Source organism: Pseudozyma hubeiensis (genome assembly GCF_000403515.1).
Source record: "Pseudozyma hubeiensis SY62 DNA, scaffold: PHS70, whole genome shotgun sequence".
Classification (NCBI taxonomy): domain Eukaryota; kingdom Fungi; phylum Basidiomycota; class Ustilaginomycetes; order Ustilaginales; family Ustilaginaceae; genus Pseudozyma; species Pseudozyma hubeiensis.
The window spans coordinates 48,022-63,406 of record NW_012133852.1 but is presented as its reverse complement, the minus strand read 5'-3'; the positions used below and the strand labels follow the sequence as shown (position 1 = coordinate 63,406).

General features: G+C 57.0%; 6 protein-coding genes across 6 annotated transcripts; 5 read left to right on the top strand and 1 right to left on the bottom strand.

The window, feature by feature from the left end:
• Window positions 1–157: 157 nt before the first annotated feature.
• Window positions 158–3,622, top strand: PHSY_007411 (hypothetical protein; the record flags this gene model as incomplete). Its single annotated transcript, XM_012338005.1, has 1 exon — window positions 158–3,622. One exon carries the CDS (start codon window positions 158–160, stop codon window positions 3,620–3,622), a length of 3,465 nt encoding a protein of 1,154 aa, XP_012193395.1.
• Window positions 3,623–4,694: 1,072 nt separating this feature from the next.
• Window positions 4,695–8,111, top strand: PHSY_007410 (hypothetical protein; the record flags this gene model as incomplete). Its single annotated transcript, XM_012338004.1, has 4 exons — window positions 4,695–6,342; window positions 6,684–7,475; window positions 7,606–7,631; window positions 7,704–8,111. 4 exons carry the CDS (start codon window positions 4,695–4,697, stop codon window positions 8,109–8,111), a joined length of 2,874 nt encoding a protein of 957 aa, XP_012193394.1.
• Window positions 8,112–8,241: 130 nt separating this feature from the next.
• Window positions 8,242–8,720, top strand: PHSY_007409 (hypothetical protein; the record flags this gene model as incomplete). Its single annotated transcript, XM_012338003.1, has 2 exons — window positions 8,242–8,381; window positions 8,639–8,720. The coding sequence occupies 2 exons, from the start codon at window positions 8,242–8,244 to the stop codon at window positions 8,718–8,720; spliced, it is 222 nt and encodes a 73-aa protein (XP_012193393.1).
• Window positions 8,721–9,867: 1,147 nt separating this feature from the next.
• PHSY_007408 (potential subunit common to RNA polymerase I, II and III) lies at window positions 9,868–10,519 on the bottom strand (the record flags this gene model as incomplete). The annotated part of the gene is made up of 3 exons (XM_012338002.1): window positions 9,868–10,030; window positions 10,151–10,372; window positions 10,488–10,519. 3 exons carry the CDS (start codon window positions 10,517–10,519, stop codon window positions 9,868–9,870), a joined length of 417 nt encoding a protein of 138 aa, XP_012193392.1.
• A 395-nt stretch (window positions 10,520–10,914) lies between these two features.
• Window positions 10,915–11,259, top strand: PHSY_007407 (hypothetical protein; the record flags this gene model as incomplete). Its single annotated transcript, XM_012338001.1, has 1 exon — window positions 10,915–11,259. One exon carries the CDS (start codon window positions 10,915–10,917, stop codon window positions 11,257–11,259), a length of 345 nt encoding a protein of 114 aa, XP_012193391.1.
• A 781-nt stretch (window positions 11,260–12,040) lies between these two features.
• PHSY_007406 (glycosyltransferase) lies at window positions 12,041–15,347 on the top strand (the record flags this gene model as incomplete). The annotated part of the gene is made up of 2 exons (XM_012338000.1): window positions 12,041–12,243; window positions 12,389–15,347. 2 exons carry the CDS (start codon window positions 12,041–12,043, stop codon window positions 15,345–15,347), a joined length of 3,162 nt encoding a protein of 1,053 aa, XP_012193390.1.
• Window positions 15,348–15,385: the final 38 nt, after the last annotated feature.

Below are 15,385 nucleotides of genomic sequence, written 5' to 3'. Positions count from 1 at the left end.
CCGAGCACCATCCTCAGCATTTGCTCGTGTGGACGAATCTTGTTCGGCGGTCCACGCTTAGCAGCGTCCACTTTGTGTAGAGCCGCCTTTCCAGCATCATCGCCGCTCGATATCACACCTTCTGCCGGACTAAGCGCGCCTCTCCTCGCTGTCAGAAATGGCAGCTGCTCAGTCCGATACGTCCAGACAGGATGCGCACCCGTCGCACCCGTCCACTCCAACCTCAAGCTCGCCCCCTCACTCGCGTTTCATGAGCTCCAATCCCTTCCGCCGTGCCTCCGGGCCTTCCACCACTCGCGGAATGTTGTCTCGCTTCAAAAGCAGCTCGTCGACCTCTGCCTCTCATGCCTCCCAGGCGCAAGAGCATGCTTCTTCAGAGTCTGCAAGGACAAGACCCTCGCTCGCCTCTCGCTTCTCTTCCCGTGCATCACGCAGATCTATCGACGCCGCCACGAGCGCCGACCTGGAGCACCTCAGTAGACCTAACGGCAAATTCAGAAGTGTCGCAAAGTGGGATTCCAACCAGGACGTGCCCGAGCCCTTCATGGAGGCTTCGGATTCATCAGCAGCAGAACGCGAGCTTGCCGCGGCGCTTCAAAAGCAGTCTGCGCTCTCGTCGGGAAGCACGGCCGCCGCACAAGCCCACGCGCAGAGCCGTGGCCTGGGCCAGCCCACCTCCCAGCTTGGCTCTGCAGGTTCACCCTCGTCCACCTCTCCCTCTTCCACTTCGCCCAAGACAAACGCTGCCGACCTGCCCACGGCAACCCAGACCATTGCGGCGCTCGGCAATAGTGGTGTTCATCCCGACATTCTGGGCACTGCTTCGTCATCAACGATGCATGCGGAGTCCTCGCCCGACAATCTGAGCGTCGATCCGGTCAAACCACCACCCATCGAATTGCAGCTCGACACAACAAGCGGCGATGGCGCCACGCCCTGTATGACGCCGCCCGTCAAGAGCAGACAACCCTCTCATTCTGATCAGACCAACGTAGATAATCACATGGTCGCCCGTGCTGCTCAACTCGTCCTCGAAGCCGCTCGTCAGCAGGCTCGCGTGGAAACCAGAAAAAAGGGCAAGTCCGCCCCCGCTTCGCCGAAGCGCAGCGCGTTCAATCTCTCTCCCGTCACAAGCTCAACCACGACTGACAGCAACGATGCCGCAACCACCGCACCAGACAAGGACGAAGACTACTCGCAGCTCGAACGTACGCCCTCCCAGCGTGCTCGTTCTAAGTCGGACGCCGGAGATGAGAACAAAGTCAAGCGACGCAAAAGCTTCCTGCGATCTGTCAGCTTCAAGTCGCGCCGCGATCGTTCCGACTCTTCGAAGAACTCGGACGCCGGAGCCGAGACGCCCATCGCCGACGCTGCCAGTGCCGACCCGTCCTCAGGTGCCACATCCGGAACCGTGACCCCGGGTGGCAGACGACGCAGGTATGTCGATACGCGCGATCTCGATCTGCTTGCCCGCGAACTAGCAGCCGAAGCTATCGCAGAACAGGTGCCTCAGCCTCCCTTCGCTCGGCCCAGTCGTAGCGGCAGCTCCTCGCCCCACCGAATCAAAGGCCTCAACGATCCTCGCCGTCGATCCTTCCCCAGCATTCTCGAGGATTCGCCTCTTCTGGACGAGACCATCTCGTCCATGCGTTCCGCGCCGAACGGTCTCAAACCAATGACACCGCTTCGTTCAACGCAACCACAGGCACGGACCAGAGCTGCAGATGGCACGTCGGTCGCCAGCACTGGCTCCGCGTCTGGTTCGCACTCGGACCCAACCATGGGACTGGTACCGCAAGAAATGTTTTTGGGCCTTGGTGGGTCGCCCTACCCAAGCCTTCCACCGCCAAGCTCGCGCTCCAATGGCTCGACACTGGGCACCCTCGACCCCTTTGGCATTCCCCTGACATCAGAGAGCTCTCCCTTTGACGCCACCATGGCCTACGCCAACAGAACCAACGTCTATCATAGCCCCAATCAGGTGGCCGTGTCTCGCAGACTGTCGTGCGAATCCGATAGGTCAACGACGCAGACTGGCGCAAAAGCCAAGCGCCGAACCGTGCTCACGATGACCATGAACGACCCGGAGGCAGAGTTGCAGGGTCTCACCAAGCCGCCCAAGGCGTCGGACGCCAAGCGATTGACCCCCTTCGGAAGCCGCGCCGGCAGTCGAGCAGGCAGCCGAGCATCGAGTCCAAACCCCTCCTTTGCCAATCTCAGAGAGGAGGCTGCCAAGGACCAACAGCGTGGTGCTGCCGACACGAACGCAGACACGGCGGCAAGCAGGCGAAACTCAATGGCACCGTCCGAGATGAGCACTATGTCGAGCCTGGCTCCGCTCAAATCGAGCAAATCGAACCGCTTCTCCACCCTGTTCCGCTCGGGCAAGTCGAAAGCGCAGGAGGACAGGCCGGCTACGGGCACGTCGGACGGTGCCTCGTCGTCGCCGTCGCCAGGCATGAGCGTATATGCCACGCCAGCCGGTGAAACGGCGTCGCTCGCCATGTCGCCGCAGTCGGCGGCAGTGTCGGCCGGCAGCGACGCCGATGTCTCGCCCGTGGCGTTCCGCAACCTCGAGCTGCCGTCGACGCGTAGCTCGCCACGCGCGAGCAAACCAGCGAGCGCTACGGCTAGTCGACGTTCGAGCATGATCTTTGATTCTGGCGAGCCCTCGCCGGGCAAGAAGCGTCCTGTGAGAGCTCTGTTGCGTCGACTGAGCAGCTTCAGCTCCAAGAAGAAGGAAGGTACCGTGGAGAAGCTCAACGTTCCTGACGTCAGCACCATGCCTGTAGTGGATATGGAGAAGCTGAGACAGCTTAGCGAAGCTCAGGATGCCAAAATGGACGATGTCGACGCTGTCCCGCGATCGATCGTCACTGAGGGCACTTCGCAGAACGTCAGCGAGCCGAAAGTGATCGATGCAATCACCCCGACAAACGCCGTCACGGAAGAGGCAGCGGAAGTTCGAGGTGACGCAAAGAAGGAGGCGGGACTTGCTCCGGCTTTGCAGGGGCTTGATCTTTCGAACGCGTCGCCAGTGCCTGTCAACGAGGAAATGGCCAGGAACGGCTTTGGCACTCGGTCCGCTTACAAGCTAGGAGGTGGAGGAACAGCTGCGGTGGAGGACGTCGAGGCTCAGGTCAACGACGGAGCCCAGCAGGTGGACGCTTTTGCATCGGAGCACCACGGTCAAGTTGGCGGAAGCGCAAGAGAGGACGAGGTGGCGGCGACCAGAGAGGATGTATGGGAGCGTACGCGAGCCGGCCATATAGCGAGGAGCGACTCTCAGACGCCATCGTCGGAGGATTCGTTTTTCCTCGGTAGTGGCCCAAGCAACGCGAGTCGGCCGGACAGCGGTGCCCTCATGAAGCACGGAAGCGAGAGCGCCATCAGCGAGGAGCTGCACACGCCGGATCCGTCGACCGCCTACCTTCCTGCGACCAAGACCGAAGAGGCCATGTTGGAGGGAGCGGCGACGCTTTCGTCGGCGGTAAGCAACGTGACAGCCGCTGCGGCAGCTGCGGCGGCGGGCAAGGTAGTGGCATCGACGGACGGCGATATCGTCAGCCCTGTGGTGACGGCTCTTCCGAACGAGGAGTTGGGAACGGGGACTGCTATGTAGACTCGAACAATACTGTCAAATTCGACCTGCCTAACCAGCTCGCGTACCTCAGCGATTGCAGTCGCAGCCGCCCGAGCCCGATGCAAGATTGTGTGGTATGGAGAAAAAGCTGTCGCAAAGCTTTGCTGAGCTAACCTTGCATGAACATGAGAGGAATATTTGGCTTGTGGCGGCGACTGCCGAGCTTGTGCGGCAGAGGCAAAGCCACGTACCTTTGTGGTCGAATGGTTCTTTGCAATAAATGTCTAGCTTCAGCCATCGAGAGGTGCGGTACAGTAGTTATGATGCAGGGGAAAGTCGACACGTTCTGCTTTGTGAGGAAGAGGAGAACTTGGAGAAAAAAGATACTTGGGAAGACGACGGCCTCGCTTTTGGAAAAATGGGGTCAGGACCGACGGCATGATCTGGCGAGGCGAAACGAGCACGTTTTGCATGAGTCGATCGGATGGGGCTATGCGTGTTTTTCAGGAACGCGGTTCGTTCTGCATTACTGGCAAGATTGCGCGACACACTGGCCTTGTAAAAAATTTGGCCGCCGGCGATGCAGATGCATGTGCCGTGGGTAAAAGATCGCTGAGTGCACGATGAATGTCGAGGAGGCGAGGTTGAAAGACGGTGCGGAGGGATCGCCTCCGCTTGAGCGCAAGAGCATGAAAGCCGATGAAGCGGAGAACCAAACTGGAGCTGTCCACGTTCCTCAAAAGATTGTCAGAGTGGACAGGTTTCGCCCTCTGCCTTGCGATTTGCCGATTTGTGCATGGACTCACAGATCAGATAGCGCAATCCAATCGCAAACAATTCGCTTTTCCTGGTCGACGTGCAAGCGAGGCCGACGGTCAGATGGCGAAGATTCCAAGCCGCAGGTTGGTTGGTGCCGCATTTGATCAGATCTTTCTGCGAGAAGGATGTGCAAAGCCGCCGCCGCATGGGCCCAAAGCATTCATTGTCTCTTCGATTCTTGACTCTCGCTCTTCTTCGAAGCTGGTCTTGCATATATATACTCAGTCAAGGAAGGCACAACAATTTGTTGATGTTCGTGCCACTCTAATCCACCCTCCCTCCATCGTCCAACATGCAGATTGTAGCAAACATTCTGGCACTGCAGGCCTTGGTGGCCACCGCCGTCTCGGCTGCTGCCCTGCTTCCTCGCGACTCGACCGCCACCAACACTTCGTCCGACGCTCCCACCTCGATCAGCCCCGAGAACCCCTTCCCCACCAACGTAGGCTACGCTGGCAAGACCAAGTACGGCACTTCCCCCTTCCTCGCCGTCACCGACCGCATTCCCGGCGAGCTCAAGGACGCCTCGATCGAGACGCGATGGAAGCCGCTCTACGCCCGCGAGGATTGCACCTACAACATCTTCCAGCACCTCGGCAACGAATCTCCTTACTTTTCTTCGCCCATCTTTGCCGACTTTCAGCAGGAGCACGCACGTCTCTCGGACAAGTGCACTGTCAAGCAGGTTCACATCCTCCACCGTCACGGTGCGCGATACCCTACTTCGTCCACGACCGAGGGCGCGCCGTACTTTGGTGCTGTCATCGCCAACGTCTCCAAGCTCAACCACCCGGACTCGAACTTTTCGGCTTCGGGTCCGTTGAGCTTCCTGAACACGTGGAAGTATGAGTTGGGTGCCGAGGTGCTCAACCCTGTGGGAACTCAGCAGCTGTTCGACTCGGGTGTTCACCACTTCTACCAGTACGGGAGACTGTACAATGCGTCCAACGAGAAGCACAAGCCTGTAATCAGGACGACGAGCCAGCAGCGTATCCTCGACTCGGCGAGGTACTGGACGCTCGGATTCTTCGGCTGGGATGCTCCCACCAAGATCAACCTCGAAATCATCCTGGAAGGAGGCGACGGTCTTGGTACACCGGGTGCGTTCAACAACACGCTCGCTTCGTACGACACTTGCAACAACTCGGACACCATCACCGTCGGCGACACCTACCTGCGACCCGTCTGGGACGCCATCTACCTGCCTGCACCGCGCGATCGTCTGCAGCAGTACGTCTCGGGTCTCGAACTGACCAACGAGATGGTGTACGGTATGCAGAGTCTGTGTGCCTACGAGACTGTTGCGCTCGGATACTCGAACTTCTGCGGTCTTTTCACCAAGGAGGAGTGGAACGGATTTGAGTACGACCTGGATCTGCAGTTCTCGGGTGACTACGGCATCATGAGCCCCAACGGCAAGGCTCAGGGTATCGGCTGGGTCAACGAGTTCCTCGACCGCCTCACCAACACCACTTGGAATCCCGCCACCATCACCACCGAGAACAGCACGCTCGACTCCAACCCAACCTACTTCCCTCTGGACCAGACCATCTACGTCGATTTCTCGCACGACGACATCCTCCTCTCGGTCCTCACTGCTCTCAACTACACCCAGGTCGTGGGAGAGTTCCTCGACCCTGCCAACCCGGATCCCAACCGCACCTTTGTGCTCAGCCACATCACTCCCTTTGCCGCACGCATCGTTTTCGAGGTGATCGAGTGCGATGACAAGCCCGGAAAGAGGTTCATCAGGACCAAGCTCAACGAGGCGGTCATTCCGTACAGCGGCGCTGAGGGTTGCCCGGCGGGCAAATCGCTCTGCCCGATGGAGGACTTTGTCAAGTTCCAGCAAACCAACGCTTACAAGGACGCCAACTTTAACAAGGCTTGCTTCGGAACGAATGGGACTGACTTTGTCGTCACGGGTCCCGTGCGAAACGGTACCATCTATTAGAGCTGATGCAAGTTCGAATGGCGTTGTAGACGAAAGCAAGTAGAATTACAAATTGGCCTGCACGAATCGCATGTCTGTGTTGCCGTAGTGTGTGAATCGAGATTGTGAGTAGTGTGAGTTGTGGCCGTTGACAGCGGTCGCGGCAATATCTGAGCGGTTAAAAATGGTGTGACAGAATGCGGGGGAAATGGGAGCTTGTTCAGGGTCCATCGACTTATTGCCGCGACTAGTTGCGCTCGGTCCAGCTCCTCATGCGGCTCCTGTGATGATGGTCTCAAGGTACCGGCACCATGCTCCCATTGTAACCGGCTCTACTCTGATTTGAAGCATCGAGAGACGATCGGAACACCTTGTGTGACTGTAGACAGCTGCGTATGTGGCGTTCCATCGTGACGAGCAAGATTGCATCTCAAAGTTTCTCTACATATACCGGACGTTCGGCATCGCACCTTCGACGAGCAGCCATAGCTCAGCCTTGCCCTCCTCGTACACCAACCTACCTCGCAGCAGCCACGATGACCACCAAAAGCAGCGCCACCAAAGACGACAACAGCAGTCCGCGACGCAACCGTACCGATCTTCTCCAACCCGAGTTTGCGCCTCACGCTCCCGTTGCGCCTCTTGGTCAAGACTTGCTGCACGGCCCCTCGCTGCAGGACCACATTGTTGTCATTCTCGGTGTTGGACCGGGACTGGGCATCTCGATCGCCCAAGTGTTCGCCGAGCGCGGCTACACCACAGCCATCCTGTCGCGCAGCAAGGCTCGACTGGAACAATGGGCCGAGTCGCTCCACCAAACAGCTTTTGCCTTTCGCAAGCAACACGATATCCCCACGGCTTCAAAAGACGAAAAGCTCTCGGCTGCCTTCGCCTGTGATGCGCTGGACAACGATTCCATTACCACCGCGATCCAGCAGATCTGCGACTTCTGGCCGGGTAAGAAGCTCGGCACAGCCTGCTACAACGCCTCGATTCGCAAGAGAGGTCCCTTCCTCGAGCAGCGCCTCGATCAGATCAAGGATGGCGTGCAAGGGTCCATCTTGGGTGGATTCACTTTTGCTCAGGCTAGCCTGCGGATGATGGAGACGCACGCAGAGGGTGGCAATCTGATCGTGACAGGTGCCACGAGTTCGACCCGAGGTAGAGAGGGGTTTGCTGGGTTCGCCGCTAGCAGTAAGTTTGGCGTTCGATGCGAGGAAACCTACACACATTGATCGCTGACGTTGTCCTGTCTGGGTTTTGTTGACAGAATCTGGTTTGAGAGCCATGTGTCAGGTAAGTCCTTAGGAATCCACCGTAGCTTCGGTCAACGAATCCATCGCTGACGATTAACCTTGCCTACATCAGTCGATCGCTCGCGAGTACGGTCCCAAGAACGTCCACGTGAGCCACGTCATCATCGACGGCCTCATCGAATCCGACACAGCTCTCGAGTACTTGGGCATGCCCAAAGGCAGTCGCTTCCCCGACGGCGCGGTGAGTACCTTGATCGCGTCCTTACATGGCCATCGACCACGTGAAAGAAGAACTGACATCTCTATGCTCAACCATCGTCGGACCGTTAGGCTCTACTGCCACCTCAAATGGCAAAGACGTGGCTCTTTCTCGCTCAACAGCATCCTTCTGCTTGGACCTTCGAGATGGACCTGCGACCTGCCCGAGAGCACTGGTAGCGGATCGGCCAACATTCAGATCGATTCTCAGCGGATACACGAACGAAGCACCAACACAGGTCGTCTAAATGTAAAGTGTTGAAAACGCTTCATTTTTTTAAGAGTGTCGACCATACCGAGGCTGCATAGACAAGCATGCGACGGCAGGACGTTTGTGAGAGATTTGGATTGTGTTTGGGTTTGTTGTTGTTTTGCCGATTGTGTTGGGGTCGATGAAGCTTTCGAGCCGATCTGATAACGTTCGTTGTCGACATAAAAGCAGCCTCAGTGAGGACATCGCTGAAAGGCAGACCATTGCCGACACCGGAGATGACCAAGCCGTTTGGGTTGCCCTAGGCTTCATTGACGAAATGTAAACGGATCATCCCTGTTTGGGTAGGGCGATCCGTTTACTTGGATCGGGCGCGCATCTTTCTGCGCTTACGACGAAGTCGGCGCATACGCTTCTTCCTCCACTTGGCTCGCATGTTGACAAAGCTGTAAGGTGAAGGTGATGGAAAGTGGAACGGAGATGCGGACAGTGTAAGCTTTCGGTTTCTGATGGTTGGGTGGAGGCGATGTTGACGCGGAATTCGACTATTGCTAGAGATCTTCCTTCTTCCCGTTCAGCAGAGCGACTCCAATGAATCGAGAGGTCCGAACTGAGAATACTGCTGCCGTTCGCCCTTTCCACATTGGTGATGACGACTAGAAGCCAGGTCTCGAGTGAACCAATATGCGCTGCTGTCCAGTGAATGTCATGTCGCTGCTGGTGCGTCCGGATGATCTCCAACGATGTTCGTGAGACGTCGGTTATCGAGAATACCTACCTGACTTGATCAAATGAGAGTTACTTGGTGGGAGAGAAGAGAGAGACAACCCACTGCGTTTAAACGAGCTTTGTAGCGCTCACTCCACCTCGCTCGCCGCACACTCACAGACACTCAATTTCGTCACTCTCGACCTTGTGCGCACTGCGGTCATGGATCACTTGACCCCCCTTAGAGACAGGAGACTGGCCAGCTGCCCTGAGCTTTTCCCCGTGGCTCTCCACTGGTAAAGTGCCTCGATCACATTTGGCTTCGGTCATGTGACACATTTTATTCCCGGCCGAGGCGTCGTCCCGTACGAAGCAGGAAAAACTCTGGAGAAACTGGATTTGCCTAAGCGGCCTAACATTCGTTTATTGAACTTCGGCGGTCTGGTCTCACGGATCGGTGATGCGACCAAGGTCGACTGATAAACCTGATCGCACACTGCTCGTGACCGAAAGGGACGGCAAATGGATGTACCGATGCCGGCAACCAGCCGACGAGGTGGCACACGATCTATTCGTTAGCCAGACCCAGGGATCAGAAGTCGATGCGGCCTAGCAATTGAGAGAAGCCATCTTAAAGGAACTCTCCTTCGACTAGTCCGTGCAGGTAATGACGTTTGATCACCGTTCAGCAAGATTCGAACACGAGGGAGTGTTGTTTTGCGTCTCGTTGAGATAGATGCGGCGTCCATCTCAGCCTGCTTCGTGTTGTGGTTCAGGCGGAGTGCTCAGCAAAGCTTGTCTGTTGCTGTCTTGGAAGTGTCCTGTCGGTTTGGGATATGCTATCTTTTGAAAGACACTAAAGTACAATGGCAGGACTCGACTAGGGAAGAGGACGGGGACAGGGAGATAACATGATGAATGCCTTTGCACCATGAACGTCATCGCAGGGTTGCGCAGCAAAGTCGCCCCGAAGCACGTCGCATAGAGACGGCAGATGCGAGTCGCAGGTATAGATGGATCAGCGATGAGAGGCGATCTCTCGCGCCTGGAGATGAACATGTCTACGCCAATCGGGAGCAGACTGGCCTTGGTGGCTGGCTCATTCGCTGACGATGAGCTCGCTGACGGTCCAGTCCTCGTAGCTTCCATCTGGCAGGTACCTTCTGACGACCAAGGGAATCTTTTTGGCGGCGAGCTCCTTCATGGCAATCTCCAATGGATCGGTCTCGCCTTCTGTGGGTACGAGAACAGGTGCGTTCATCCTATGTTTTCATGCAAGTGTCATAGGAATGTCAAGTCAGCATCGGTCTGCGTGGGAGAGCAACCATATTGGCGCAAGAAGAGTGGACCGCGACTCTGGTGTTCAAGATCCTGTCACTTACGAAATCTGAAGCGCACGAGTACCAAGGATTCGAGCACGCTCGTATTTGGTCATGTAGGGTGTGGTGATTCGCTCGGCGTTGGCCTGACCTGCCATGGATGTCGATGGATCTCCGCCTGCGGAAGAATGTACGATACCGTTGGCGGCACCATCTGCACCGTCGTCAAATTGCTCCTCTCCAAGATCATCGCCATCGTAGACGGGCTCTTCGTCCTCGTAGAAGCTATTCAATAAGAGTACAGGGGGACCAAATGAGCAAATGACAAGTCAGTCTATCTGCAGAGCACGACGAGGAGCTTTTGACTCTATGCCCTTCCTTGCCGGCGTGCGCTACTCACGTTTCCTCACCGCCATCCTCGCGGTCCGACATGATGCAAGTAACAAGCCGGGTTCTCGGGAGCGAGTGCTTGTGCGATAACGTTGACTTTTCGGATCAGGTCCAATTTTGCAGACGATATAAGGCTGTGCGAGTCCTCTCCGTTCTTGCAAAGCTGCGCGTAGCGACAGGGAATGCGATTGTAGCCTGTCGGAGCAATCGTGTCGAGATTGTTAGAAGAAACAGCAAAGCGTGGAAGTGGTTCAAACGACGAAGAAGTCGAAAAACCAACAGCGCCGATAGCCGAAATTTTGACGTGTGGAGAAGACGCGCACGACCGATCGGGTCACCGAATCGAACAATCGGTCGATCCAAAGCCAAGGCCTCGCAACCTGCCCACCGAGACCGTGTCATGCGGTTGCAGGCGCTCCGAGGTCACTCGATTGGACATGACGTTACGATTGTGCAGCCAGGGACAAAGAAGAGGCTTACAGCTATTCGCTTTTCGCTTCTTTGGCATCGACACAATGAAGAAAAATGAACGATACCTGGACGTGCGAGGCTGCGCTCTGAATTCCGGGGTTTGCTACAGTGCACTCCGCGCTGAGACGATACCGTGGCGGGTCCGGCTCCGATGCTGTGCTCGGAGACGACCCTCATTGAGGTGTCAAGTACAACGACGGAAGCATTTTATCCGGTTTTGCTTAGAGAAGCCATACATTGTACTGCAGGAACGCAGCTTCAGATTTCTCGCCGACGTTGGAGAACGGAAATCCGTCGACCTGTCTCGGTAGAGGCGAATGAATTCTTCGGGTGGGCTAGACGAGCGGCACAGAGCGTTGCCGACTCTGACAGCGGAGCTCACCACACAAGGAGAATTAAAGCTCAAATTCCTCGTTCTGTTCAGGGGTCGTGTCTCTTTGGTGACCCTGTCTTGGTGTTGCTCTCACATAGCTGCAGAGACGCACGCACACCCTGCTCAAGTGCAACAAGCCGAGGCGCGCTGGCATTGAAATTCTTGGGTCGGACTTTGCGAAAAGTGACTTCTACACACGCTGCTGCAGCATAACGATCCTGCCGCACCTGCTGCAGGCACACACACGACTCCTTACAATGGCCACCGCTCAGCCTCGTGTGAACAAGGGCTGCCGGCAGCAGCAAAGAGAATCGGCCCATCCGCACAGTGCTGCATTCATTTCAATGCGAGCACAGTGGCGTGCAGACGCAGATGCAGGTCCAAGAATGAGCACAGACTCGCGCCTCTCTCCTCCTCAGCCTCTCCTCCCGCTCCCCAATCTCCTCTCTCTCTGTGTCTCTCTCCCTCCATCGCGCAGACCGAGTCCTCTTGGCGATATTAAAGGGACCCACGCATCTCCATGCAGGCCGGCTGGATCTGTCCTTTCACTGCTTCACACCATCCCACCTTCTCCACGTCGAGTAGATTCGCACCCCATCATCTTCACCACCCAGCTTGGATCGAGCCTAACTCTGACTCTAACTCAATAAACCTCAGACTTCAAAGACTGTAGCTCAGTCAGACGCTACAGCCCGGTGCGCCGTACGCAGCTACGAGCCATGAGCCACTACAATCAGCACGGAGGTCCGGCTCGTCCCTACGATGCCTACGATGACCCGCAGCAACACCACTACTACGCCGAACAACATCCGCAGTCACATTCCGGATACGACTCTCAATACTACCAACAGCAGCATTCCTACTCTGCTGCCTACGAAACCTCGCAGCCCGAGTACCAGGCCGCGCCCGTCAAGCCTCAAAGGTAAGCTTCTACCAACCCACCCTTTGCACATGCGTAACGCCTCATCTGGCCTTTCTCGCTGCTGTTTCATCTCTCTGCCGAGCTAGACACAGCCTTCTGACCCCTCCTGACTTCTTCTCTCATCCCGTCTACCCTTGTTCGACAGGCAACCGTCCAGGATTCGATCCAATTCGTCCGGCAGTCGCTCAGCCCCTCGCGCTCCTGCTACCTACGAGCATCAAGAGATCCCGCCCGTGCCCTCGAACCTCTCCGCCGCTAGACAAAGGTCGCAGCCCTCTTACAGTAGGAACGCACCGAACAACAGCCATCCGAGTCACTGGGACCCTAACGCGTCCTACGACACGGCTCCCACCGCACCTCTCTACGACCCTGCCCCGCTGCCTGGATCTGGCCAGCTCAACGCCAATCCTACGCAGCACAGTATCGATCTTGGGGCGCGCGACCCATCTTATGACGAGCAGACCATGCAGCAGCACTATCCCTACGGAGGTGCAGCAGCCTTTCAACGCTCCGAAAGCTACCAGTCCGGCAGGCCCGGCGGCAACGGCTACCACTCTGTAGACGACGAGAAGAGCATCTACTCCAAGCACAGCAACCAGCCGCCAGGTTCTTGGAATGCAGGCGCTCCTGCCATGCCTTACAACGGTGTGCCTTCCTCTCACTCCATCCAGATGAACCAGCCCGGCTATCCGCCTACACCCTACGGCGAGTACGAGATGCACGCTCCGGGCATGCCCGAGCCCAACATGTCGATCGGAGGTCTCGGCTCGCCCGGTGCACTCATCGCGGCTGCGCCCATGCACAGCATGCAGCACCAGGACTCGACCTTTTCCCGTGAGGATCGCGACCGCATCATGCGCAAACGAACCGTCAAGCGCATTCCGCTCCAGGATGGCAACCTTGTCCTCGACATCCCCGTCGCCTCGAGCATCAGCAAGTCCAACACCAACAACCCTGAGTTTGCCGAGATGCGCTACCAGGCCTGCACCTCGGATCCAGACCGCTTCATCGAGGAGAGGTACACCCTGCGTCCGTGGATGTACGGTAGAGAGACCGAGATGGCCATCGTGCTCACCTGCTACAACGAAGATGACGTTCTCTTCGCTAGGACCATGGGCGGTGTGATCAAGAACATCGCCCACCTCTGTGCCCGCACGCGCTCCAAGACGTGGGGTCCCGACGCCTGGAAGAAGGTCGTAGTCATCATCGTCGCCGACGGTCGTAAGAAGGCGAACGAGCGCATGCTCAAGGCGCTCGGTTTGATGGGATGCTACAACGAAGGCGTCATGAAGGACCACGTCCTCAAGAAGCCCGTCGAGGCCCACATCTTCGAATACACGACGCGTGTCCAGGTCACCGAAAAGGGCGAGGTGCAGGTCACCCCTTGCCCCATCCAGGTAGTCTTTTGCCTCAAGGAACAAAACAAGAAGAAGCTCAACAGCCATCGATGGTTCTTCAACGCCTTCTGCCCGATGCTCAAACCCAACGTTTGCGTTCTCTTGGACGTTGGCACCAAGCCTTCGGCCACTTCGATCTATGCCCTGTGGAAGTCGTTCGACAAGCATCCGCGCGTCGGCGGTGCCTGCGGCGAGATCTGCGTCGACACGGGACGTGGCTGCACCTCTCTGTTCAATCCGCTCGTCGCCTCGCAGAACTTTGAGTACAAGATGTCCAACATCCTCGATAAACCGACCGAATCGGTGTTTGGCTTTATCTCGGTGCTCCCCGGTGCCTTTTCTGCGTATCGATACAAGGCGCTCTTGGGCCGACCGCTCGAGATGTACTTCAAAGGTGAGAAGCTGCACTCGGGCGAAGGCAGCAACTCGATCTTTGAGGGCAACATGTACCTCGCCGAAGATCGTATTCTCTGCTTCGAGCTCGTCACCAAGGAGCGCGAGGGATGGCTGCTGCGCTACGTCAAGTCGGCCAAGGCGTGGACGGACGTGCCTGACAGGGTGCCCGAATTCATTTCGCAGCGTCGACGATGGCTCAACGGCTCGCTCTTTGCTTCGTACTACGCTGTCTGGCACAGTTACCGCATCTTCACCTCGGGGCAGCCTTTCCTGCGCAAGATTTGGCTGCTCTTCCAAGTCATCTTCAACTTGATCCTGCTCGTGTTTAGTTGGTTTGGGCTTGCCAACTTCTTCCTTGCCTTTTACTTCTTGCTCAGCGCCTCGACCAGTACGGAAGGCAGCGATCCGTTCGGCGGGCAGGGGGCTGCCATCGTCGAGATCTTCCAGAACATCTTTATCGCCATGGTGATCGTGGTGCTTGTGTGTTCGCTGGGCAATCGACCTCAGGGATCCAACTTTGCGTATACGTCGGCGATCATCATCTTTGCGCTCATCATGGGACTTGCTCTGTACGCGGCTGGCTACACCACCTACTTGGCTCTGGATGCCTCGGGACTCACGCACGCCAGTGGATGGCGCGTCGACAACCTCGAAACGCTGTTCAAGACGTCGGGCTTCCGCGACATTGTCATCTCGCTCGCAGCGACCTATGTCATGTGGCTTGTATGCTCGATCTTGCATCTGGAGCCGTGGCACATGCTGACGAGCTTCATCCAGTACCTCTTCCTTACACCGACGTACGTCATCATCCTGTCGATGTATTCGATGTGCAACACCAACGATCTTTCTTGGGGCACCAAGCAATCCAATGGACCCGCGACCGACCTGGGAGGTGCCACCGGCTCTGGTTCCAAACAAGACGGCAAGGGCGAGATGGTGGATGTCAAGATCCCCACCTCGGCTGCCGATGCGGAAGACCTTTGGATGCACTACCGACAAACGCTTTCGCAGCCGACCGTCGAGGTTCGGCAGAAGCGCGACAAGGCGACGCGACAGGAAGACCACGCCAAGAACTTCCGTACCAACCTGGTGCTGATCTGGATGTGTACCAACGCGGCGGTAGTCATCATCTTTACGAGCACGTGGTGGAACAAGTATGTGCGCAACCATGTTTATGCTGCTGCAGTTCGCAGAGGCGAGCCTATCATCAACCCGTACCAGACGGTCATCTTTTGGTCGACCGCCGGTATTTCGGCTGTTCGCTTTGTTGGAAGCTGTTTCTTCTTGATTCTGCGCCTTTTCGGACACTAAGGTATTGCTTCAGCAGCTGCTCGCTTGTACTCCGAAAC